At 65.0% G+C, this 24,766-nt stretch overlaps 8 protein-coding genes across 8 annotated transcripts; 4 read left to right on the forward strand and 4 right to left on the reverse strand.

The window, feature by feature from the left end:
* Positions 1-301: 301 nt before the first annotated feature.
* Positions 302-1,642, forward strand: ATPVC3 (vacuolar H+-ATPase, subunit C). The gene is made up of 5 exons (XM_005789941.1): positions 302-408; positions 668-826; positions 914-1,001; positions 1,095-1,206; positions 1,336-1,642. Exons 1-5 carry the CDS (start codon positions 324-326, stop codon positions 1,402-1,404), a joined length of 513 nt encoding a protein of 170 aa, XP_005789998.1. The 5' UTR covers positions 302-323; the 3' UTR covers positions 1,405-1,642.
* Positions 1,643-3,233: 1,591 nt separating this feature from the next.
* Positions 3,234-4,969, reverse strand: EMIHUDRAFT_109740 (hypothetical protein; the record flags this gene model as incomplete). The annotated part of the gene is made up of 3 exons (XM_005789862.1): positions 3,234-3,890; positions 4,137-4,241; positions 4,418-4,969. The coding sequence occupies 3 exons, from the start codon at positions 4,967-4,969 to the stop codon at positions 3,234-3,236; spliced, it is 1,314 nt and encodes a 437-aa protein (XP_005789919.1).
* A 73-nt stretch (positions 4,970-5,042) lies between these two features.
* On the forward strand, positions 5,043-6,832 carry EMIHUDRAFT_225343 (hypothetical protein; the record flags this gene model as incomplete). Its single annotated transcript, XM_005789863.1, has 5 exons — positions 5,043-5,135; positions 5,490-5,654; positions 5,846-5,950; positions 6,181-6,215; positions 6,433-6,832. 5 exons carry the CDS (start codon positions 5,043-5,045, stop codon positions 6,830-6,832), a joined length of 798 nt encoding a protein of 265 aa, XP_005789920.1.
* Positions 6,833-7,487: 655 nt separating this feature from the next.
* On the forward strand, positions 7,488-8,392 carry EMIHUDRAFT_440350 (hypothetical protein). Its single transcript, XM_005789864.1, has one exon. The coding sequence runs from the start codon at positions 7,561-7,563 to the stop codon at positions 8,092-8,094; it is 534 nt and encodes a 177-aa protein (XP_005789921.1). The 5' UTR covers positions 7,488-7,560; the 3' UTR covers positions 8,095-8,392.
* A 4,208-nt stretch (positions 8,393-12,600) lies between these two features.
* On the forward strand, positions 12,601-13,383 carry EMIHUDRAFT_109743 (hypothetical protein; the record flags this gene model as incomplete). The annotated part of the gene is made up of 1 exon (XM_005789865.1): positions 12,601-13,383. The coding sequence occupies one exon, from the start codon at positions 12,601-12,603 to the stop codon at positions 13,381-13,383; it is 783 nt and encodes a 260-aa protein (XP_005789922.1).
* Positions 13,384-13,812: 429 nt separating this feature from the next.
* EMIHUDRAFT_109744 (hypothetical protein) lies at positions 13,813-16,135 on the reverse strand (the record flags this gene model as incomplete). The annotated part of the gene is made up of 6 exons (XM_005789866.1): positions 13,813-14,149; positions 14,220-14,311; positions 14,588-14,645; positions 14,717-14,864; positions 14,977-15,067; positions 15,392-16,135. The coding sequence occupies 6 exons, from the start codon at positions 16,133-16,135 to the stop codon at positions 13,813-13,815; spliced, it is 1,470 nt and encodes a 489-aa protein (XP_005789923.1).
* An 824-nt stretch (positions 16,136-16,959) lies between these two features.
* Positions 16,960-18,039, reverse strand: EMIHUDRAFT_225348 (hypothetical protein; the record flags this gene model as incomplete). The annotated part of the gene is made up of 5 exons (XM_005789867.1): positions 16,960-17,044; positions 17,288-17,310; positions 17,385-17,631; positions 17,709-17,753; positions 17,867-18,039. 5 exons carry the CDS (start codon positions 18,037-18,039, stop codon positions 16,960-16,962), a joined length of 573 nt encoding a protein of 190 aa, XP_005789924.1.
* Positions 18,040-21,845: 3,806 nt separating this feature from the next.
* On the reverse strand, positions 21,846-22,567 carry EMIHUDRAFT_225349 (hypothetical protein; the record flags this gene model as incomplete). The annotated part of the gene is made up of 2 exons (XM_005789868.1): positions 21,846-22,409; positions 22,562-22,567. 2 exons carry the CDS (start codon positions 22,565-22,567, stop codon positions 21,846-21,848), a joined length of 570 nt encoding a protein of 189 aa, XP_005789925.1.
* Positions 22,568-24,766: the final 2,199 nt, after the last annotated feature.

Consider the following 24,766-nt stretch of genomic DNA (forward strand, 5'->3'; position numbering starts at 1 on the left):
GGGGGGGGGGGGGGGGGGATTTCACGTTCTTCCTTTGTATGTATCGAAGGTGAATCACAGTCAGACAACCAGCGGCGATTTCTTCTTTCTGTGTTGTACCTGTGTTAGTGCCAGTCAGTGAAAGTGTCAGTGTGCGCGTTTGTCGTAAAATTCTTCTTTCTGCCTGTGTCTGCTTCGGACAGCGCTGTGTGTGCTCCCCTGCGCACGCACGCGCGGCGCCGTACACCCACACACCGCAGTCTGCGTGCGCCGAGGGCACAAGGGCACATCCCGCCTCACGCGCGGGCCGCTCCCTTCGCAGGACCCTCCCGCATCGCTGCAAAATGCCCGGCACCATCGACGCGCTCTGCCCAGCGACCGCGCCCTTCTTTGGCTTCATGGGCGCCGCCGTGGCGCTCATCTTTGCGAGTGCGTCGCCTCCCACCCAGCCGGCCGCCCTCGCGCGTGCTCCCGCGTCGCACCAGCGCACGGGGGGGGGATGCTCCAGCGGCCTGTGGATTTTGCGCACCCGCGCTGGATTCTCAGCAAAGTTGTGCCCCGCGCGCGTGACCGATGCGCGAGCGTGGGCCTGGCCGCGCTGCGGCGCCGCTGCCCCTCGCCTCTTGCCGCACGACCGACCGAGCCTCCCGCCACACAAGCCGACGGTCCCCTCCCATGCGCGCCGCAGACCTGGGCGCCGCGTACGGCACTGCAAAGTCTGGCGTTGGGGTGTCGTCGATGGGCGTGATGAAGCCGGACCTGATCATGAAGTCCATCATCCCCGTGGTCATGGCGGGCGTGCTCGGCATCTACGGCCTCATCATCGCAGTCATCATTGCCAACGGAGGTGCACGCGCGGCCTCTCCCGCGCCTGCCGACTGCGCCGCCACAGCCGTTGGCCGCCCTCCCAACCCCCTCCTCCGACCGACCGCAGTCATGCCGCCGACGAGCGAGGGTACGACAAAGTACTCCTCCTTCACCGGCTTCGCGCACCTCGCGGCGGGCCTTGCGTGCGGGCTAAGGTGTGTGCCGCCCCAACCCCCTCCCTCCATCCCTCCTCTCCACCTCTCCGGATGGAAGCCTCCCCCCCCCCCCCCCTCCCCCCCCCCTCGCAGCGGCCTCGCCGCGGGCATCGCGATTGGCATCGTCGGCGACGCGGGCGTACGCGCCAACGCGCAGCAGGCCAAGCTCTACGTCGGCATGGTGCTGATTCTCATCTTCGCAGAGGCGCGCGCACATCCCCGCTCCGCCCGCTGTGGCCGACTCCGCGGCCCCATCGCCTCCCGCCGCGCAGCGCCGCTCGGCCCGCGCGTGCGCACGTGCTGACGACGCGCGCCCGCGCGCATCCGCCCCTAGGCGCTCGGTCTCTATGGCCTCATCGTCGGCCTCATCCTGACCTCCAAGTCCCACGTGTGCGGCGACTGAGCTCCGCGTCGACGCTCCGCCCCCTCCCCGAGAGGGGGGGGATCGAGGCGCGGCATCACACGAAGCCTGGGAGGCACGCTCCCGAGAGTGGCCTTACGTCTGTAGCGGGCTCGAGTGGGGTAGATTGGGTCGCGCCCCATGCGCGCTCGCGGTTTGCGGGTTGGGTGTTGCGCCGCACGATCGTGTCTGCTGTCTCGTCTTGTCACGATTTCCTTTTCACCCATTTGTGGTATATTCCGGTCCCGCGGGGTCGGGGGCCGCCACCGCGCACAGCGACGTGCACCGAGAGTGGAGAGAGGCGCGGCCTGGCGCGATGTCGCGGAAGCGCCCCGCCCCCGCCGCCGGACAGGGAGTCGGCCGGCGCGAGCGACGGCCGCCGAGCTTTAGGTCGCCGACATACAGCGAATATTGTGCACCGAACGCTAATGAGGGGGGGTCCGACCCCCCACGACGTTATCATGCTCCCCACCGCGGGGGGAGCAAGAGATGATCTCGAAGAGGGAACGCGAACCTTCCTCGAGCTTTGAGGGGAGCGAGGAGGATCAGAGGGAGCGAAGGAGAACCTTCGATATTGAGCTGATATTGTGGGGAACCAATTCTGACCACTCGGGTTACAGATCCCCCCCCGAGTCTGTAACGACTCGAGAGATTACGAAACTTGAGATCCTCGTGGTAGCTGCAGAGCGTTCCTCTGTGCTTGTGCTAGCTCGTGCGCTGCAGTCTCTCGCTGTCCGTCGGCTTGTTTGTATCCCACCCACCCACCCTGGGGTCGTGGTGCCTTCCTCCTGTCACGCCGCTGGCCTGACAGTCGATCAGGCACTTCGTTCTGGGAGTGTTCTACCCCCTTTGCTATACTTCAAAAGGTCTAGTACATGTTCATGAGAAGGGCACAGACAGCGGTCGCCGTCCTAGTGTGCGGAGTGGGGCGGAGTGCGGAGAGGAGACCGGAGACCGGAGATAAAATAAATAAAAACGGACACCTCTACTGTGAGATGGGTAAAAAGGAACAGGTCCCCGCCCGTGCGATCTTTGTGCAGGGTTCTTTGTGGGTGTGGCCGGCGACTAGCCGGGGTCGTCTCCTCCACCACGATAGGGGACTTATGTAGCACTAGCCGTCTTCCACATGGTCCCTCGGGTCCCTGCTGCTCCTAATCTCGTCGTACATCCTCCTGCTGATCTCCGCAAAGTCCTGCTCCCTCCCTCGTCTCGCCCTGCGCGTCTGCTCCGCCTCCACATCGTCTGCCCTGCGTCGTCTGGTGACGGGTCCTCCATAGTCGGTTGAGGTCGCCGCCCTCCCTCGTGCCTCTTCCCAACGTTCCCTCGGCGGCCGATGCCGTCTGCTCCGGCTCCGCCGTCCCCGGGTCTGCCCTGCTCTCGTCCGCGCTAGCTTCTGTTTCGTCATCACTGGTGTTTCTCCTCTTCTTTCTCCTCTTCTTGTATGCTTTGTACATTCCGCGCGTTGATATTTTCCTAGATATTTTCCGACCCGCCGCTTTCCCTTCGGAGAGACCGCGGAGGCGGGGAGGCGGTCGCTTCTTTCTCCATAGAATCATAGTGAATCTATGCCATAGTCTTTTGTGAGTCTCTGGAGACGAATATCACATCCGCCATCCCCTCGCGCAAAGACCAAAGTCCGCAAGCGCGCTCAAGGCACAAGGGCACGGCACGCCGCGAGACCGCGGGCGGACCGGCGGACCCACGGCTCACCCGAGTGTGGGCGCCGCGGGGACGACGGAAGGTCCGCGCGCACATGGAATATTGGTGGCCACACACAGCCACGTGCATCTCCGCACCCGGCACACGCCGCAAGGCGCACGCCGTACTCCTACCTAAGCCTTAGCAGCCTTTGCCTTCTTCGCCTTGGCGGCGGGCTTCACCTCGCCCTTGCCGACCGCCGGCGCCGCGGCCGGCGCCGCCGGCGCCGCCGCGTACGGCACCGACGAGTGGTGGAGGTAGATGCGCACCTTGCCGTCGCCGCACCGCTTGTAGCCAAAGGTGTACTCGACGCGCACCTTGTCGCCCGAGGTGGCGTCGACGAAGACGTAGTCGCCCATCGCGTGCGCCACCTCGCCGTAGCACTTGATCTGGTGGTTGCGGAACGTCACGTCCTTCCAGCCGCGGCCGCCGTTGATCGCGAAGCCGGCGTCCTCGCCCTTGAAGGCGTCATTCTTCATCGCCTCGGCGCCGACAAAGTACGACATCGCCTCCTCCGCCGTCGGGCGGAAGGGGTGCTCCGTCGCCTTGGTCGGCTTGAAGAGCACGTCGGTGTGGCCGTAGCCGTACAGCTGGCCCGCCGCCTCGCCCGCCGCCGCGACGTAGTCGCCCTTCTCGGCGTACACCTTGGAGATGGAGGCGATCGAGTCCGCCCACAGCTTCTGCGCCGCCAGCACCTCCGCCTCCGTCACCGCCGCCGGGCCCGCCGCCGGGCCCGCCGCGTACGGCACCGACGAGTGGTGCAAGAAGATGCGGCACTTGCCGTCCTCATTCTGGCGGCCATCGGGGCGGGTGGTCATGGCGGGTGGGGACGGCGGAAGCAGGGGCGGCGGTGGCAGAGAGGGTGGTGCCGGCGGTGGCGGACTCAGTGGTGGCGGTGGGCAGGGCGGCGAAGGGCTGGGCGGCGGCGGGCTGAGTGGTGGCGGGCTGGGTGGTGGCGGGGAGGGCGGAGGCGGCGAGGTGACTTGCAGAGGCGTGCAGAGCCCTGACAGGGTGCTCGGTGCACACGCACCACACACCTTGCGGTAGCCAAAGGTGTACTCGACGCGCACCTCGTCGCCCGAGGTGGCGTCGACGAAGACGTAGTCGCCCATCGCGATGGCCGAGTCGCCCAGGAGCTCGACCTGGCGCAGGGGAAGGGGTTTCCTCGCTGCGCCGGCGCGGAGCAGGGTGGAGCAGGGGCGGAGCAAGGCGGAGCAGGGGCACGGGCAAAAAAGCTCCCGAACCGGGCGCCACCAGCCCGGCTGCCGCGCTCTCCCGACGCGGCCTCGGCCGGATCCCAGGCGTGGCGTCTGCTCACCTGGTGGTTGCGGAAGGTGACGTCCTTCCAGCCGCGGCCGCCGTTGATCGCAAAGCCGGCGTCCTCGCCCTTGAAGGCGTCGTTCTTCATCGCCTCGGCGCCGACAAAGTACGACATCGCCTCCTCCGCCGTCGGGCGGAAGGGGTGCTCCGTCGCCTTGGTCGGCTTGAAGAGCACGTTCGTCTTGCCATAGCCGTACAGCTCGCCCGCCGCGGTGGCCGCCATGTCGACAAAATCGCCACCCTCGGCGTGCACCGCCGAGATGGTTTTGATGGCGCTCGCCCAGTTGGCCTGCGCCGTGTGCACTTCATCTATGCTGATGGCGTCGCTGGAGGCGTCGAACCGGCCAAAGGAGAGCCGGTCAAGCGGAGTGGGCTCAGGCTCGACCAGCTCAGCGGCTGGGTCGGATGAATCGTATCCCCAGTAGAAGCCAGCCGGTGCCGCGTTCTCCACAGCGACAGCCGCACGCACGAAGGCGCGGGAAGGGGCGGTGGCGTACCGCGCTGGGCCGGCCACCAGGCCGGCGGCGGAGATGCAGGAGAGGGACAGCATCGCCTGCCGAGCTCTGGCGAAGGCTGTCGACGCGGAAAAATTGCCCACGAAGGGGAAAGCGCGTCCCGTTTTCATGTTTAGGTATGTCCCGTTTTCATCTTTGCAAAAACGCCCGCGCCGCGAGCTGCGCGCGCCGGGGCTCTGTCTCACTCACGTGCCGCAATATGTGTCACACACGGCGGCTTCTGCCACCTCTCGATCGGTTCCACTTCGCAGCACACCCAAGGGGCGCTTCGCGCTTGGGTGGGAGCGGGGGGGGGCGTGGGCGCGGGCGGGGGGCGCAGCGCGCGGCGCGCGCGTGCGCGCAACCGAGGGTAGGGGTGGGGAAGACGGCGAGGAGGGGGCGGCGGCGGCGGCGGCGGCAGCGCGCGCGCGGCGCGCGCGACGGAGGGGAATAGTTGGAGCGCGTCCCGTTTTCACATGTTTATCCGGCCCTCATAACCCTACGGCGTCCCCTAAGCGCGGTTTGGTGTCGCCGACGCGATCCACAGCTGCATTGGATATGATCAGGTCGCGCTAGTGCCGCGCACCAACCTCGTGTTACGTGTATGCCAACCAGCAGTTCTTCGACGGCTCGCGCTGGCAGTGGACGGTGCCGCCCCTCCGCGCCGACAACGCGCTGGTCAACGGCCCGCTCCCGCTGATGACTCTGTGGAGGAAGGAGCGCGGGCTAGATGCCGAGTCCGTGTCCCGCCTCTGGCGTGGGTGCGAGTCCATTCTCCCTCGCCCGTCAGCAAGCCACGCACTCGGCTGCACTCGCCCAGAGGTCAAGCCCAGAGGTAAGCCCAGAGGTCAAGCCCCCGTGTCCGCGGTGTTTGTACGGCGGGTCTTAGGGCTAGCCGCTTGAGGCCTCGTCACTGCTCGAGTGAACGGTAGGACCTCTGGCTAGCGACGCCGCACGGCTTCGACGAGGCGCTCCCAAAGGGGCACGAAGACTGGGCCTTCTGGCTGCAGCTCACGGAGCGGCTGCCGCTCGACTCGGTGCTGTGTCCGACAGCTCGCTGCGTCTCTGAGATTAGGCTGCAGCTGACGCGGCTGCCGCTGCTGCCGCACAAGCTGGACGACTTCCTCACCCAGTACCGCTACAAAGAAGGACTCCAAGATGCGCACGCGAGAGCGCAACAACCCGGAGGCGCCGCGGCTCCCCCGCCTGCACGAGAGACGCCTTCCGAGAGACGCCTTCCGAGACCCTCCCTCGAGCCGTCCTGCAGGTCCCGCGGCTCATGCGCACCCTCTTCGCCGACCTGTGCGCGAACCTTCCGAGAACCTTCCTCCCTCCCCGCCCCGGCCGCTGCCTCCACCACCGCCCCGAGGAACGCCCACCCCGCCGGTCGATACCGCCGCCTCCACTCTGCCCGCCTCCACTCCGCCACCCTCCGACACGTCCTCCGACACGTCCGCCGACACGTCCACCCACACGTCCGCCTGACACGTCCACCCACACGTCCACGGCGCGTCCGCAGGTACCCGGTGCGCAAGCTGCTGATCGACCACCACGAGCTGCTCAAGCCGGCCGACGAGCCGAGCCAGAAGCCGGGCATCACCGAGGCGGTCGTCATGGACGTCTCCGTCTCGCAGCACCTCCACCCCACCCGCCCGGAGCCGCACCTCTGGTCGGGGATGATCCTGCAGGCAAAGGGCGACCTGGCCGGCGCGGCGGCCGCGTACAACGCCTCCGCCGCGCTCGCCGCGCCGTACGATTGGCAGGGCTCCTACCGCTTCTGGCGGGCGCTGCTCCTGCTCGGCGACGGCGCCGCAGCGGCGCGCGAGGAGGCGGCGCTCCGCCGGCGGTGGGGCGACGCGCAGATGCGATGGTACAGCACAGACGCTTATGGTGACGTACTGCCTGCCGCGTCGGAGTGAGCGGCGCTGCCCGTGTCGTATATCCTCGTCTATCACACGTGACTGCGGTGTATTTGTAAAAGACGTCAATGGGTCAATGACGGACGACGAAAGCATCACGTGTGACACTGTATATGCCGTGCAGCGTAATCCGGACCTAGATGAAGCCACGTTTTTGCATCCTAACAGCCGTGAAGAGGCCTGCCGGGATCGACCACCGCCAGCTAAAGCCCAGCTCGTGAAAACAGAAGAAGGAAATCGCCAGCGTCACGAGCAGCGGCGCTGCGAGGTTGAGGAGCCGCTCAGGACGTAGCCTCATCAGCGATCTGTGTGGCGGCACAACCTGCGAGTCCGTAGCGTCGACGCTCTTTGCGTGGCCTCCAGCGCAATGGCCTGGGAGCGGGCGAGTAGAGGCACGCCGCTCGGCAACGAGCCGGGCAGCCACGCCCCCGACCACGAGAGGGCGATGCCAATCGAACCCCGTGTGCGGGGGGCCTCTACTCGCCCGTAGGATTCCTAGTGCGAATAAAAAAGCTAGGGCGCATAACACAATTTCTTGCAGCCTGCAAATTCTTTTTGCCGCTACCCGACCATTTTGCTCGGACTCTCTGCTAGGACTGCCGGGCGTGATCTCGACCCGCGCGCGCACAAAATTTCTTCTTTACCGTCCTTCCTTGTCGCCCAATAAGCCGCGACCATTGCTCTGTGCTGCTCTGTGCTGCGGCAGGCCACCCCGGCGCAGCTTTGGGATGCAACCAATCGAATGCGCCAGTTGCGACGCCGGCTGGGACGACTGTGGGACCTGCTTGATGCTTGTCGAGAGCTCGGGCTGCCCCTGGACCTCGGCAATCATTCGTGGCTGCAGCGGTGGCACATCGCTCAACTCATTTTGCGACGGTAACGGCAGTTGTGGGACGTCAGACGTCGCCAACAACTGCCGCCTCGGCAAGGACATCTACAAGCGGGTCGAGTGCACCGCCACGCCTCCATCGGCGCCTCCCGCGACCCCGCCGAGCAGCCCACCCTCACCACCCCCACCCATGCCACCGTCCCTGCCCATCGCGGATGTAAGCTTCCTCTCCGCCGATGCCAATGACGGACAAGCGTGGCTGGTGCCGCTGGTTGCGGGCAGCGTCGCAGTCTCATTGACGCTCTGCCTCTGCTTCCTCTGCTGGCGCTGCTGCGGCCGTCGCCACAAGCGCGCCCCGGGTGCTCTTATGCCCGCCGCAGCGCGGCCAGTCTTCGATCCCGACCCGGATGATAGCCCCTTCAAATGCCCATAAGCAACATGTCATGCAGACTGAGACCCCGCTCTTCGCGGCTGACGGCGGCGCGGCATGTCCATGTCCATGTGCGAGACGTGTGCGAATAACACCGTAAACACGCCTGACACACCGCACACGCAGGACACATCTCACAAATGTCAAATCGGAAAAAAGCGCTCGGATGTACGATCTGGCAGGCCCCAGCCAGTTCTTAGTGGTCCAAATCACCTCATCGAGGTACTGGGCCCGCGTCAGCTTGTTCTGTACGGCACGTCCACTTGAGGCAAACTGCGGGTAAATAAATATTTTTGAAGGGATGAACGCGAGCTCGTGGGGTCCACGAAAGCACCGCTTGGCGGTGTCAGAACCGCCCTCTTTGACCCTGGGGGGCCGAATCTGCGCCCTCTGGGCCCCGGCGGCGGTCCCGGAGAGGGCCAGCACGCGGGCTCCGCCGACGCTCTCGCAACGCGGGTCGCGCCGCGCGCCTCCCGGACGAAGCGTGTTGGTGCGCGACGGCGATCCCCGCCTGCAGGGAGCGGAGCACACGCGTCGGATGGCGAGGGCAGCACAAATATTGCACTCACGTCCCAGTATGGCAGCAGCCGGACGGGTTGGGTGGCGTGAGGGCAGGGTGGTGAGGATGATTCCACAGATCTCGCTGGAAATGGCCGTGTCCTTCCCGGGGGAGGCAGGCGAGCACGCACCTCGCGTCCGAGCGCGAGTCGACGAGTGGTCGCCGAGAGATCGCCGAACCACTTTCGAGTGCGCGCGCACACAGCACAGCTGCGGGTTGTAACTCGACTGCCGATCGCGCGTGCGGGATGTAAACGCAGCTCGCTGGCGCCAGTGCACGGTGGCAGGGACTGGAGGCTCGGCCGAAGGGGAAGAGCAGTCCTCAATCGTCACGTGGAGGTCGCTGGGCTGGATCCATCGAACTGCCCCACACCTGGAGCGGAGGCACATCAGGTCTTGCGGCACACTCTCCGACAGATGCATGCCTTTTGAGCAAGCCCACGCGCCTCCACCGTCGCGTAGTATGCCAGCGGCACGCCGGTACGCCGACGAGTCGTGCGCGCTCGGCAGTAATCGGCGTTGAGACTGCCTAGCGCGCACATCGAGAGCGCCGAGTTGTGTTGCCGCGAGGAATCCTGCTCGAAGATGGGGTCCGAGCGGCGCCTGATCGCATGGGATGGATCAGTGGGGCTATCACGTGGGTACTAGGCCTGCTCAGTCAGGAGTTGGCGAGTGTGTGGGAGATTCACGCCCGTCGCTCAACGTCTGTTGAAAAACTGTTCGCTGAGCAAGCTCACGGTCGAGCGGGCTTGACGCGCGCTTCAGGATAGCAAGAGGCGTGCCCACTCCCCTGAGGAGCGTGCGGGCACGCCTGGGAATCGATGTGGAGCGACCATGGACTGGGATGACAGCCGGCGAAGCACTGCGCCAAAACCATGGCGCCGAAAAGCGTCCGCCCTCGGCGTGCTGCAAGCTTCACGGCGGAGGCTGTGAAGTCGCGGCATCGAGTTCAACCTGAGCGCACGCACGCACCGTGCTGGGGAGGAGTTGGCCTGCGAGCGGCGAGCGCTCCCGAGCGCGCGGCGCCCCGTTCTGGCCATCTTGCGCTTTACCACCACAAAATCGCCTCCATTTTGCGCGCCTCCGGTGGCAGGTCTAGCCGGGCCCGATTGATGAAACTTTTGATGGTTGCGCGCCGGATCTCGACTCCACCGTGCTACGGTGCGTCCCAAAGCAAAACTTGTGGCAGAGGGGCCAGATTGGCCGATTTATAACGACTGGACAGCGTCTGAAGGCTATTTTGCGGCGACACCGATACGCGGTTGAGGGCCCACGGTTGTGGCTAGTGGAGGGTGCTGTACAATCCGAGGGCGTTCCCGTGGCCTCACGGGCCCGGTCGACGATCGTGGCCAGAAAATTCAAAAAGTTTCATCCGTGGGGGCGAGATATTTAACTGTCTAGCTCGATTTTGACCCATAACTAGACAGAACGGCCCCAAATCGGCCCGGAACCGACCCGTGGGCCCGTCTGCCGCACCCAGCTCCGCCGGGAGGGGCGCGCGCCGTTCCCCGCGGGTCGGGCGGGCCACGCAGACACGGCGGGCGAGCTTCCCGTGCCCTGTGAGAGCCGTCACACCGCCTCAAACAGGTCCCAAAGTGGGGTTTGCCTCAAGTGCACGTCCGCCGAAGAAAAGAATTTTACGAGCGGTACTGAGCCAGTCCAAACACGCGAAAAGGGAGGGAAAAAGAATCTTGAAGGCCGCGCGAGCGAGAACAGATCGAGAGACATCACACCAATGGACATGCACACCGCATCTGCAGGCTCAAACAACAAAAACAAAATGAATGAGGACAGGTGCAGCTCACGAACAGGCCACATAATCGTGTCCAGGTAAGAGCCAAAAGCACGCTGCACGGCCGCACACCACCGGCCCGGGGTGGGGGGGGGGGGGCCACCAACTGCACGCACCCACGCTGTACCACAGGCGCTGCACGCCGGGTATCGTTGCACGCGCCACGGCGCAGAAGAACGCGAAAATTGAAAAGGTGAAGGCACAAATTTGCGAGGCGAGAAGACGGCTGCGAGTAGCTCGCGGAGGAGTCACACGGCTTCGCCTCAGGCCCCGGGACCTTGGTTGTGGAGAGGAAGAGAGCGCATCTCTAGTGGTAGCAGAAGTAGCAGCTGCCGCAAAGCTGGGTTTTGGGGCAGTGCTTGTCGGGGTTGTTCTTGCACCACGGCATGCACACGTTTGCCGGCGGCGGTGGCGGCCCGCAGGGGTCGCAGTACTCGAGCGTGCCGCACGCGATGCGGCCGCCGTCGTACCCGTGCACCACAAAGGCCTTGCCGAGCACATCGAGCGAGGTGCCGCCCATGACGGCGGACAGCTTCCCCTCCGCGTTGCCGTTGGTGGAGGAGACGTAGGAGAGGCTCTTCTCCGTCCACGGGTCGGCGAAGCCGTTCGTGGCGTAGTGCCCGCCAACCTCGCTGGCGGCCTCGCACGAGGAGCCCGAGTGGATGTGAAGGCCACACGAGTTGCCGAACGAGGCGTTGTACCCGCCAGCGCAGCCTGTGCGTGGCGCGGACGGAGAATGGGCTGGACGCGGGCGAGGGCGCGGGCGCGGGCGCGGGCGCGGGCGCGGGCACGGGCGTGGTCGAGGGCTGTGCGCGGTGTGCCGAGGTCGAGGCCCTTGAGCGTATAGTCGAAGTACTGCGTGGTCTTGTCCACGGTAACCATCGTGATGACACCCGTCGCGTCGGGGAAGGCGCCGTAGTAGCCGGGGTAGGTTGCAAAATTGGTCACGCACAGCGGGTCCACCACGGGCTCCATCAGCGCGCACGCGATGCGCCCGCCGTTTGCGTCGTGGACGACAAAGGCCCGGCCCAGCAGGTCGCTCGTAGTCGCGCCCGTGTCGGCGTCAAAGTTGCCCGAGGCGGTTCCGATTGTCGTGCTGTAAAACGCGACGTAGTCCGCGCCCATGCCGCCGTCGGACCACGGGTCGGCCGCGGGGGGTTGGTAATAGTGCCCCCCGACCTCGGAGGCGCTGGAGCAGGTGAAGCCAGAGTGGATGTGGATGCCGCACGCGTTGCCGGAGAGTTCGAGTGGGTCGGTGCCGGTGCAGCCCGTGTCGAGGCCCGACAGATCGTAGACGAAGGTCTGTGGGTAGGAAGGCGTGGGGGTGTGATCGAAACCACGGACAGCAATGGGCAGGGTGGGGCGACGGCTCGGGAAGCAGGCCTGCACGCCATCCCCGTCCGAATACAGGGTGACCTTGCCAGTGACCGACGAGAAGGGGCCCCCGTAGCCTGCCCGTAGCCCGGGTAGGGGCCGAACTTGACGGTGGCGAGCTCGATCTTGGGGCCGCACTGGGCGCCGAGGTGAATGGCGGGAGCGATTGAGAGCATGTTGTCGCGGACGTACGGAGTTGTGCTGGGCTGTGGCGGGCTGCAACACACCGGCCCGAACTAACGGCAAATTCCGGGCCGAAACGCATTGAACTGGCGACTGATCTCGGCATCATATCTAAAAGTCGAGCGCCGCTGCATCTGACTGCAGCAGCCTCGATCTGGATGCATCTTGGGTCTCCCCCCTCTACCTACCTACCAATTAGAAATACCTACAACCAATTAGAAGGCGGGAGAAGCCGCCGTGGCTGATGCGGGAGCAAGAAGGACGCTGTCCGAAACGCTTGGACTCACTCAGTCACTAGCCGGGTTTTTCGTTGTACGTACTTTTAGCTTACTCTCTCTCGTTCGTTGTATGTGGCTCTTTACGTACACAAAACTCTCTCTACATTCCCGTAGGAGGACTCTGCTGACAGGGTTTGCGCGGTATGTTGTATCTGGTTACTTACCAGACAATGCTCGCGTGTCACGCTTTTTATCTAGACTCAAGTCTTATATAAGACATATGCGCTATATGGTTTGTATATCGGCGGGCAATTGCATGAAAAGAGGCGCATCGTTGCGGTTTCCGCGACTGTCGCGGAATCTTATGCGGATGGCTATACGTCGATGGCTCTAAAGGTCGGCGACGTCTACGTCAAGCCCGGCCAGGAGATGGAGCTCGAGCCCAACGAAGAGGGCTGCTTGGTAGTCGAGACAACACGGGCGCTCAAGGTGAGGACCGAGGAGAAGGTCCTGCAGGCCCAGGCGGCCAAGGAGGCGGCCAAGGACCTGCCGCCGCAGTACACGTTTGACGCTTGGCAGACGCCCCTGCTCTGCGCATGCCCACCCCAGTGCGCCTTTGGGCCCGACCCATGCTGCCTTCTCCACGTCAAGGGCCTGGCCTGCTCGTGCTGCCCGCCCAGCTGCAAGTGCTGCTGCATTCAGTGCCCGCCCGAGTGCTGCTCCAACATCGGCTCCGGCTGCCCGACCTGCTCCTGCCCAACGTGCACCTGCTGCCCTCCGTCGTGCACTTGGTGCGACATCACGTGCCCGCCAAAGTGCGACTGCCTCCCGTGCCCGTGCCCGACGTGCACGTGCTGGCCCTGCCCTCCGTCGTGCACGTGCTGCGACATCACCTGCCCGCCCAAGTGTTGCACCACCTGCGAGTGCTGCCCCTCTTGCTGCGGCGTCAAGACGGTCGGCATCGCGTGCATCCTTTGCCACTGCACCACCACAATGTACCCCAAGTGCTGCCCGGCATGCCTCTGCTGCACCGTTGAGGTGATCGACGCCGCTCGCAACAAGAACATCTATCGCGGGAAGGCGGCCGAGTGCGTTTCGTCTGTGGACGTTAAGATGGACCTGAACGGCCAGGCCGGCGGACCGGAGGGCGAAGAGATGCAGCGCTAAGCGTTTCGTGCGCGGCCCATGCTGTTCCTGTTGCCGCCTGTGAGCATCTGGATGTAAAGCCGCATGATGCGTGGGCTAGAGTCTCGGCACGGGCTCGCAGGGGGTGACGGGTGTCGGTGCACACGGCTGTGCCAGACTCTTGAGGAGGGATTGCGCTCTGTGCACTGTGTTGAGTGTGCTGGACTCTGGCGAGCCTCCGCGCGCTCCGGCCCCGGCTCCGGGGACCGGGGGCGCGGGGGGCCGGGGGCGGTGTTGCAATGGACGCGGCGCGCTTGGTTTCGTGGTTTGGTGCTTGGTGGAGACGCCGATTATTCGAAGAAAAACACGCTCCGCATAAGCCGCGCAAACCTCGCGGATCTCGAAAGATATAATCCACAGGCGGCAGCGCGCTCGCGCTCGCGCTCGACAGCGCAGGACAAAAAAAGACGATCAGACGCTCGCCGCAGCTGCGTGCGCCTCCGCCGCCTCTCGTCGTACCTCCGCCGCGCTCGGCCGCTGCGCGTCGTCCCGGCGCAGCATCGCCCTCGCCAGCCGCGCGGAGGGCGAGAGGTCCGCGGCCGGCGCGCCGGCGGCGGGCGGCGGCGCCATCAGCCGCATCACGGCTTCTGCGCGCTCCATCGAGGTTGCGAACTGGCCGAAGACCTCCGCCACCACCACGCCGAACGAGAAGACGTCGCTGCTCGGGTCCGCCGGCCGGGGGTCGCCGCAGAGGCGCTCGGGCGGCGCGTAGGCGGGCGTGCCTGCAGCAAGGGCCAGAGCGAGCAATCTGGGGCCCGAGAGCCGGAGGGCGGCAGTCTTGGGCGGGCGTGGCCGCGCCTCCCGCAGCCGCCAGCGACCCCGTGCGCGCGCAGCAGCCAAAGTCGGCCAGCTTGACGGCGCCGGTGGCGGGGCACGCAAAGATGTTCGCCGGCTTGACGTCGTTGTGCACCTGCGCGCGGCGCATGTCGCAGCGAGGTGGGCGGTGGGAGGAGGGTGGAGAGGAGCGGAGAGGGAGGGGAGGGAAGAGTCGGCTGGGGCGGGGTGGGGTGGGGTGGGGTGGTGGTGGTGGTGTGTGTGTGTGTGGGGGGGGGGGGGGGGGGGGGGGCTTTGAGCCGATTCCTGCGTCGCGCACCCGCCCCGCTGCGGCTACGAGCATCGCGAGTCCTCTCGAGTACTCCCGGCGAATCTCGGCGAATCTCGGCGAATCTCGGCGAATCTCGCGCACCCAGCCCGCCGCGTGGACCGCCTCGAGTCCGGAGGCCACGCCGCGGACCCACAACCACCTACGGCCGCACCCGAGGGGCGTGAAGAGACGCTGCTCGCACCCACAGCCGCGCCGCAGCCCCTCTGCCACCGCGTCGCGTCGGGCACCGCTGCCCCGTCCGCCGCCGCCCCGTCCGCCGCCGCGCGCTGCTGCCTCTGCTGCCGCCCGCCGCCATGCGAGAGCCAGTGCGCGAGGGTGGGGTAGGGGCAGAGCTCCATCTGGAGAAAGAGCCACGCGCCTACGGAAGGGTCCGAGAAGGGTCCGAGAAGGGTCCGAGAAGGTTCCGAAGCTCGTCCATCTGGAACTAGAGCCACGCGCGCCTACAGATGGCAGGCCACGCTCCCCGTCACAGCTCTCGCCCTGGCTGATCAGCGTCTGCAGGCGTAGCTGCGCGCCCGCGCTCCGGCGCAGTCCGAGCTCGTCGCGCAGTGCGGAGACCACCTGCAGGGAAGGGTCCGAGAAGGGTCCGAGAAGGGTCCGAGAAGGGTCCGAGAAGGGTCCGAGAAGGGTCCGAGAAGGGTCCGAGAAGGGTCCGAGAAGGGTCCGAGAAGGGTCTAAAAGCTCGTCCGCAGTGTGCGGAGACCGGTGAGGGAGGGAGGGAGGGAGGGAGGGGGTCCGGCCGTTCTCCTCGCCGCGCAGCCCAAAGGCGCTGGCACGTGAGGAGCAGCGAGCAGCGCGCGCAGGGCTGCGCGCGCGTCGACTGGCGGAGAGTGCGCGTGTGTCGAGGGCGCGGCGCGCCTGGCCGCCGCCAGACGCCGGCGCAACCTGTGCGGTGGTGCGGATGCTGCAGCCGACATCACCTCCGATGCCACTTCTGCTGCCGCTGCTGCCGCTGCTGCCGCTGCTGCCGCTGCTGCCGCTGCTGCCGCCGCTGCCGCTGCTGCCGACGCTGAAGTCACTCAAGCAGCTGGCCTCGCCCACGCGCCCGCCCGCGCCGCCGCGCGGGGAGGATGAGAGGGCGCGGACCCAGTCTCCGCCCGCCTCCACCCACGCGCCGTAGTAGCGGAGCAAGTCGTCGGACGGGGGCATAGACGCGAGCGCCCGCACCTCGGCGAGCGCCGCCGCGTCCACGTCTGCCGGCCAGGCGACCACCTTGATGGCAAACTCGTCTTGCGGCGCGGCGCGGCTGCGCGCGGCGACCACGACACCAAAGGCGCCCCTGCCCAGCACGCGGCCGGGCAGAAAGTCGCGGTGCAGACGCGGCAGCGACGGGGCGGAGGCCGAGGAGTCCGCGGGGGCGGGAGCAGGGTGCGCCGTGGCGGTGGCCACCCCGCAGAGCGGGGTGCGCGCGCCCAGCGAGGACGCGCCGCCGCCGCCGCCGCCGCCGCCGCGCCGCCACCGCCGGTACTCTGCACGGAGGGCCATGTCTTGGCTGAGCGGTGAGTCGCTGCGGAGGCTGCTCGGCGCATGCGCTGCGGAAACGTGAGCGTTGTTGGCGAGGGTGCGGACGGCGATGCTGCCGACGACGCCGCTATTGGCGTACGCGCCGCGGTAGAAGGTGGAGCGCATGGCGTATTCGGGCCGTCTGCCCCGACAGCCGCGGCCCACAAAACCCCGCTTTCTTTTTCTTTTCGAGCTACTCGAGTTTCGTATGGCCAAGAGAGAGAGAGAGAGAGAGAGAGAGAGAGAGAGAGAGAGAGAGAGAGAGAGAGAGAGAGAGAGAGAGAGAGAGAGAGAGAGAGGCTTGCTGCTCGCTGCGATGGCGAAGAACTCGTCTCGTCACACGCCAAGGGCTTATGCTCTGTCGAGACGTGAGGCGTATGCGCCCAGGAGGGGAGGGCGCATGCGTAACGACGCTGCTAGAGATGCCTTTCGGGGCCCAGAGATAAAACTTCTGATGCCATGCGTGACCTAGTAGTGTCCCCAGCTATGGGCGTGTCCACGTTGGAGCCAGGTGTGGTGTGGACGCGAGAATAGCTCCGCCGTTCATGGAGGCAACCGATGCGAGTCGACTGGTGTGTGTCGTCGTGGTTTCGTATCAAGAATTCTCTCTCTCTATGGCCAAGGAGGCCGCCTAATCGAATCGCCCGAAGCGCTAGCGCTTGCGCTAGCGCAAGCTCGCACGGCCTCTCACGCCCCGCTGCTGCCCTCTTGGCGGCTCTCCGCCCGCCAGCTCGACCAACTCGACCGCCGAGAGGCTGGGCTTGGCCGGCGGCGCGACGCGTGGCCTGTGCTGCGGCCATCTCGGACGTTCAAGCGGCGCCAGCCAGCGGCTTGGCCGCGCATCCTTCACACACGCCGCCACGACCGGGATGAGCGGGCCCGGTGTCGAGTCATGGTGCGAGCTGCATGTGAGGGGCGGCTGTGGCCACAGCAGGTCCACCAGACGGGCGTCAAAGCTTGCCGTCGGCGTGCTGTCGTGGGGGGTGCCCGACACGCATTGAGAGGAGCCGAGTGCAGTGGCGAGCCAAAGGCTGCCTGGGTCACCAAGTGATAGCCCTTGCCAATTCTGAGCAGGGCTGTGCTTTGGTGGGGTTGTGTTTGAGCATGTGTGAAGTGGGAGTGCGTGCCGGCGGTGTCTGTGGCTGAAACGGGCGTGTGTGAGGCTGCAGAGCCGTGGTATGAGCCATTACCTAGGCCTTGAATAGAATTTTACAACAAAACTCCCTCGCACAACACTGGGCACGGGACTGGCGCGCACTGGCACTAACACAGGTACACCACGGGAGCCGCCTAAGCGACTCCTGCGAGGGCGGCGAGGCACTTAGCTCCGTGCACCCGCCCACCCCCGCCACACACAGGCAAGCTCATTCACGACCTGCTCTGCGATGGCCGTGTGAAGAACGACTGAGATGCGCTGCTTCTGCAGCCCCAGCCAGCTCTTGGTGGTCCAAGTCACCTCATCGAGGTACTGGGCCCGCGTCAGCTTGTTCTGTAGCACGTCCGCCGCCTTCCGGAGGATCTCACGGACCCCCTTTCCGAACCTGCCGAACGATTCGAACAGCAGCAGCTGCACTTCGACGCCCTTGTCTTCCCTGGCGTAGCGATAGTCCCCGCGTAGGACGCTTGAATAGAAACAAGCGAAGGCACACACAACATGACGCCAAACACACGATTGCACGCACCGCACCGGACCCCGCACCCCGCCACTGTGTGCTTGATCCGGCGGTATATTTTTGGGCTATCTCTGCTCAAAAACGATGTCAAGCGCCCGCTCGCAGCCAGCCGCGCCGCGCCCCTGGGCGCTCCCCGCTGCGGCGCGCCGCCCGCGCGCGGGTTGCCCGGGCGAGCGACCGCCACCGCTCGCCCCTCAGCACCCTCTGCCCGCGCACGGCCGACGCGCAAGCCCGCGGTCGCGCGCGAGCCGTCGCTTTGCGCACGCCGCCGTCTACCCGCGCTCGCTCGCGAACGAGTCCGGTGACCCTATATTCCGAGTAGCGGAGGTGTGCTTGCACCCCCTTCCCAAGGCACATGCACTTTGGAGGGAGAAAGTGGCCACTGCGGCGGCCGCAATCTCACATTAGGCACCTCACCCCCAGCAGGCGCGTTCTCGGCGTGCTGCTCCTGCACAGGTTTTGCGGCCGCCCCGAGAGGGGGAGCGGCCGCTCCTCCGCACCATCGGCCCACGGCATCCTGGGCGGCGTCGGCGCCGCCCCAACGGCCGGCTCGGGCGCTTCCCGCCCCGCCTCGGCTACACTTTGTCGCGGCGATCCAGCGGTGCGCCGCCGCACGGCGCGCCTCCCCGGAGCCTCTGTACGGCGCGATGAGCCGCCTCGGCTGCCGCCGTGGTTGCGCCGGCGCCCCTCCCGCACGGCGCGACGCTACCGCAGCCGCCTGCGTGGTCTCACTCACCTCTCCCGCCCGCGCGTCCGCCTCTCAGACCCGCGCCTCCCCTTTCCCAGGCGCCATCACCGGCACGGCCGCCGCCGCCCGTGCGGCACCCGCGGCACCTCCCGCCCCCCTGGCGATGCTGGCCGCTACCCCGCCGCCGTAGCTACCCTCCCCACCGCTGGTGCACCGCCTCCGCTGCCCCCCTCGGCGCTTCGCCCGTGATTTTGCCGCCTCCTCCTCCACCACCACCCGTCTAAGCTTCCGCCCGCCTTCTCGCCACCGCCGTCCGCGCCACCTCAGCCGCCCTCCCCGGCGCTGCACCGGCGCTGCAGTGCCGTCGGCGCCGCCGCCCGTGCCGCCTCGGCCTCTGCGCCTCCAACCTCGCCGCGTCCGCAGCGGTTCCGCCCTCGGCGCCTCCCACCTCTCACCCGCCAGGTCGAACTTCCGCCGACGATGGTGCCACCGCTGCCGCCCCCCCGCTCGAGCCTCGGCCGCCGCACCCCGCCGTCCGCGCCCCGCCGCCACCCCCTCCGTCACGGCACACGCCGGCACCACCGCTACTACCGCTGGCTCCGCCCTAGACGCCGCCGACCGCTCGCAAGAGCGGCGAGCCCGGGGCCGACACCCCTCTGTTAGGTGACGGTCGACGGCTCCTTTCGAGGCTTTGTGGCCCTTTAAGAGGGCACCAGCAGCTTGGGGGGTGCGCGCTGGATGGCCGGCGCGGTGGAGCAGCGGCGCGGAGCCGGGGGTGCGATGTGCGGCCGTCGGTGGCGCGACACGCGGCCTCCGGCGGCGATTCGCCGCGGCTCCGGCGGTGCGATTTTTGTGCGTTTTCGAAGGCTGTGGGCGGGATAAGGCCGGCTAGACTGGCCCTGGTGTGCCCTAGTGTGTTCCCTTACACCCCTGGCCCGGGAGCAGTAGCGCGGTGCGCGTCCCGAGGGCGTAGGGGCTCAAAAAAAAAAACAATTGATTGTTTTTTTCAGCCACTTAGAAGAGTGAAAGCATCCACCAGTGAAAGGATGCGGCTCACGATATATCTCGGTACCAGTGCAAATAGAAGGCTACCTGGCGAAGCTGCAGAACTTCTATTTTCACTCCAAGGACGCACCTCGACAACAGATGATAGAAGAGATATCCAAAAACGGGTACCTAAGCAGAGGAGGAATCATAGCAGGGGACTTCAACATGCTCGACGACCCCCTCATCGACTGTGAGAAGGGGGAATACACAGCAAACGCAGGGTTTAAAGCTTGGAGGGCAGAAGCATCCAAAAAAGGCCTCACGGACGCTTATAGGAAATTTCACGGCTACGAGGCTAAGAGCGGATTCACCCGGAGACACGGAACAAACTACACAAGAATCGACAGATTCTACATACGAAGACACTTCTCCCTCTTTCACATAGTCAGAATAGAGCCAGACCCCAACCTCTTCGTTGGAAGCGCCAAATCCGATCACCACCCCGTCGTGCTAGAGATCGAGACACCTTCCTCCACGACACCACCGAAGGGAGAAATCAAAATAGACGAGACCCTTTTCAACGACCCAAAAATACACAAAGAAATTCAAGAAATATGGAAGAAGGCCTATGCGGGCAAGAAAAACGAGGCCGAGGCAGCCAAATTCACAGAAGCTATCGAGCAAACGACAGCCCATCTCCACCAGGAAACCAGGAGAAAGCGACACACACCAGACGCAGCCGAGCTGATCAAGAGAGGGATCGCACGAATGGAAAAATCTTACAAAGACCAATCATCCCCGGCGATCACCCGAAGGATGGCCAAACTACACGAAAGATACGCGGAAGCCTTAGCGAAAAGAAAAGCCAACGCCGAGATCGAGAGACGCAAGGCCGAGCTCAAACAACGTCCCACGAAGAGCTTCTTTCGAAAGCTCCAGCCGGGGCACGCGTCGAGAACCATCTCCTCCCTACACCGCACACCCGACTGGGACAAGCCAGATGAGAAAAACGGGGTCACGACGGACCCGGATGAAATATGCGACGAACTAGCGAGATACTATCAATGGCTGTTTGGACCAAAACAAACCATAAAACAAAAACGAGACATCTTACTGACTAAACTAGAGGAAGGACAGCGCTTCTCGGACGCCGATGCCAAAGATATGGGCAAACCATTCAACAAGCACGAGGTCCGAGACGCGATCAATCTCATGAAAGAAGGGAAATCACCAACACATGTGGAACCAAATAATAGTCTCCTTCTACGAAGAAGAAGACATCAAACCCGGACAAACCTGGAAGGCGGTCTTGAACCTATTAGTGAGAAACATGCAAGCGTACTCGGGGGAGGCCAGAACTAGGCTCCGACGAATAAGACGCAAGAGCGACCGAGTCAGCGATTCGACCATGAAAGAAATAAGCGACAAAGTAGAACCCATGGGGACGATTGACTACTACGGCAGACTACGACTGAGCAGGCGAGTGAATGAAGAACTAAGGAGAGTGGGACTCGACCACCTCACCACAGAAGAGGCGACGACTCACGCACGAGAGATCAGGTTCGTCAAGGCCTCACAAGCTAGCACAACAAACACCTAAAGACTTAAAGGCATCACACTACAAGGAACGCGGCTGAGCTGACTCCCTGTAGGGGGCGCCTCGGTGAACCAGGGACTAGGATCTCGCGCAGACGACACAGGGCGTGCTGCGCCCCGCGCGATCCCTGGCGCAGAGGAGGCTGAGCTGCCGAACTTAGGATGCCTGCAAAGGCTGGCGAAAGCCAGCGAGACACGCCCACAACTCATATCCACTACAACAAGCCATTGATGCCCCAATAGGCCCCACCACCCCACCCCTAGGCAATGCCGCGCACATGTCTAGTCATCGGAGAGGACGTGCCGGGGGGGGGGGGGGGTCGGAGCAGCGTGCTCACTCGTGTCCCGGCGTATGATGGGGTAGGCAAAAAAATTACAACAAAACTCCCTCGCACGACTGCATGGTGTGGCCTCCCTTCTTGTGCGCGGCCGAGAGAGTGGGGGTGGTCAACATGCACGGAGAGATCGCGCAGAGCCGCGCCGGCGGCTGCCGACAGCAGCGCATAAAAGAATTTTATCCTCCACACTGGCCAGGCCCGTGTGGTGGCGGCGTGCCGTCCTCCCATCCCTCCCTTGGGTTGTCTGTTTTATTTCTCCTAATTTTAGGCCAGGACCGCCTATGCGACTCCGTAGTCCGTTGAGAACGGCAATGCATACCATTCTGCTCCGTGTGCACAAATGCCGCTCTCCCCGCATGCTAGCTCGTTCACCGTCGAGCCGGCTCGCGCGGCGTCGTCCCTTGCCACACGCCACAGCGGTGCGTGGAGAACCTTTACGACGTCTCTCGCATAAAAGAACTGTGCGGTGATTCGCTCCCGGCGAGCCTCCGTTCCCCCTTTATCGATAACCGCTAATTGCAACGACGCGTTCGCCTCGACACGGATGTCATCTCCTACACGAGGCGCTGCAGCATCCACATCATCACCGGCTCGCGGCAGTACGGGCAGTCGCGCATCCGATCCGCGCAAGCGCCGCACGCGCACTGGTGCCCACATGGCACGGCGATGTGCGTCTTCGGCCTGGTAAAACACACGATGCATGTGGTCTCGCCGCCGAGGGTGGACTCAGGAACAACCGCCCGGCCAGTGTCGAAGTCGGCGTTGGCGAGCGAGACGGTCGCCACCGCTGGCTGGGGCTCTCCCGACACCGCATCGTCGGAGACGGAGTCGGAGCTCGGGTCCTCGGGTCCGATCGAGTCCTCATCGGGGGCCGCGGCAGCAAGCTGCGACGGCGACTCCGATGGCGGCGCAAAGGACTCGGCGAGGTCGGCCGGAGCAGCGGCGCCAACCTCCGGTGATGGCTCCTCTAGTGCCTGTCCCTCTGGCACTACACTCAGCCTCGCCGTCGCCTCGCCGAGGCAGCGGACAGGCACTCCCGCCTCCTTCTCCGCCTCGGGCGCCGCCACCTCTGCATCCACCTCTGCCAAGTCCGCCTCACCCGCCGCCTCGCCGTGCGCCTGCGACGACCCTGCCCTGCCCTTCCCCTTCTTCTTCTTCTTCTTTCCCTTCTTGCTTTCCTTCTTCTTGTCTTCCGCCTCCTTCTCCGCCTCGAGCTCCGCCAGAAGCGCGTCGCCTAGGCACAACCAGGTGTGTGATGACAAAGCCCAACCTCCATGTCCGCCAAAAGGCGTCTCGCCTCGCCGCTTCGCCTCCGTCTCCTTCGCCGCCCTCGCCGCCCTTGCTTGCTCCTCGATCAGCTTTGCGCACTCGGTGTGGCCTGCCTGCCTCGCATACTGCAGCGCCGTCTTGCCCCTCGCGTCGCACAGCTCCAGGTCCGCACCGCGCTGCAGAAACGTCTCGACCAGACGCTCATGGCCGTTGCCGGCGGCAAGCATCAGCATCGTGGTGTCGTCCACGCCGTCACACAGGAACGTTGCGTCCATCTGGCCGCCGCTGTCGACCCAAGCCTCAACCGTCGCCTCCCTGCCTCGCTCGGCCGCCCTCCAGACCTCCTCGGGGACCTTACACTCCAACATCCCCTCTGCCGCGTGCACGTCCCGGGGCAGCACCTTGTGGCCTCCTTGCGGCCTGAAGGCCTTCACGCACTCGGCGTGTCCCCTCCGGTGTGCGATCTCCATCGCGGTCAGCCCGCTCTCATTGCGCAGCCGAGTGTTTGCCCCGCCCCGCAGCAATTTGCGCACGATCGCAGCCTCGCCGAAGTAGGCGGCCGCCATGAGCGCAGTCATTCCGTTGCTCGCCCGCGCGTCCAGGGATGCGCCATGCTCCAGGAGCAGGTCGACCATGCCGGGCTGGCCAAAGTTGGAGGCGGCCATTAGCAGCGTCAGCCCGGCAACCGGGCCTTGGGTGAAGGCTGCGCTCGGGTCGCCGCCGTCAGCGAGATAGGCCCGCGCCGCCGCCTCGTTGCCTCTCTGGACCGCCTGCAGGATAGCATCGCGCGCCGGCGCCATTGTTCGCGGGGATGGAGCCCTAGCCCGCTTGGAGCAGAGGAAGGTGAACTGCGCGCGCAGCACCGCGAGCAGAGGAGGTGAACCCCAACGCCAGCGCTCACACACACACTCTCAGAGAGAAAGAAAGAAACCCGGCGCCGTTTGTGCCGCGTCCCGTGCCCCCGAGTTCATTTTACATGTATAAGAAAGAAAAAAGACGCGCACTCACACACACCTAAAAAATTCTTTTTTTCGAGCGGTGCAGAGCGGCTACCGACATGACAGTTGGCGACGGTCAATCAGGAGTGTTTTTTCTTTTTTTCAAAAAATCCCGAAAGGGCAAGTTTAGCCACTCGAAACCCGAGACCCCTCCCCCCCGCCCCGATCCCCCCACCCCCTTGCTCCCCCTCCCCCCCTCGGGAGGGCCGAACTGAGGCGCCCGTGGGGACCCCGCAATTCCCTCCCCCCCTCGGAGGGGGCCGGACGAGGCGTACCCCGAGGGCCCCACTCTTTCCTTCGCATAGCGGCCACTCTTCGGATCGCTGGTCGAGCGACCCGGGGGATGCCCCGCGCGCCTGACCCAGGCGCGAAAACGAATCTGCGAGGCGTGGCCGCTCACGCGGCCCGATGGGGAGGAGGGGAAGACGTAGGGCGTGCTTGCGCGCCTTTCTGAGGCCCCTCCAACCCACCCGCGCTAGGTCTCGGGGGACGAAGGGGTCACACCCGACGACCTCGGGAACTAGCCGGGGCAGTCGGAGAAGTGGCAACTCCGTGCACTGACGGTCGGCCGTCAGAAAACACGCCTCCGTGGCTCGGGTTACACCAATCCTCGCTACCCAACGCGGCCAAAGGATATCCACCTCGAGAACGCGAATTTTTTTCTTTTTTCGTAAATCCCGCCACCTCCAGGTGTATATTATTTTTGCTTGGCCGGACATCATGATGGGGTAGGTAGGGTAGGGTCTGGGCCCTCCCGTCGGGTTTTTCCCTCTCTCACGCCGGAATTTTCACAGCAGAAAAAGAATTTTTCCGCCCAAATCACGATGTCAACCCTCCCCAAGTCGTTGATCTTTGTAGGGCTTGAGAGTTGCCATGTCACAGGAAGGACTGTGGTTGCAGGATAGTACCACCAGCCATCACTTTAGTTGGTATAGTACCCCACCTTCACCCACCCCGTGATTTCTTTTTTAGTTTCCCATAAGTAAGGTAGGTAGGTAGGTAGGTAGGTAGGGGCAGGGCAGGGGCCGGTCAGGTTTTTGCAGAATTTCATCATGATGTCCGGCCAAGCAAAAATAATATACACCTGCCACCTCCAACCGCGAGTCGGGTCTGGAAGGGGCGGTCGACCTGTTCGTCATGCCCCAGTCTTTCGCCACCGCGGCCGGCGTGATGGCCGCCGAGCGGTCCTACGCCACCGGCGGCGCGGC

This window comes from Emiliania huxleyi, assembly GCF_000372725.1.
Source record: "Emiliania huxleyi CCMP1516 chromosome Unknown EMIHUscaffold_124, whole genome shotgun sequence".
NCBI classification, from domain to species: domain Eukaryota; phylum Haptophyta; order Isochrysidales; family Noelaerhabdaceae; genus Emiliania; species Emiliania huxleyi.

Coding starts and splice junctions, on each gene's coding strand:
- EMIHUDRAFT_440350 (XM_005789864.1), top strand. CDS start 7,561: ATGCAACCAATCGAATGCGCCAGTTGCGACGCCGGCTGGGACGACTGT.
- ATPVC3 (XM_005789941.1), top strand. CDS start 324: ATGCCCGGCACCATCGACGCGCTCTGCCCAGCGACCGCGCCCTTCTTT. Junction 409..667: donor CGTGGCGCTCATCTTTGCGA/GTGCGTCGCCTC, acceptor TGCGCGCCGCAG/ACCTGGGCGCCGCGTACGGC. Junction 827..913: donor AGTCATCATTGCCAACGGAG/GTGCACGCGCGG, acceptor GACCGACCGCAG/TCATGCCGCCGACGAGCGAG.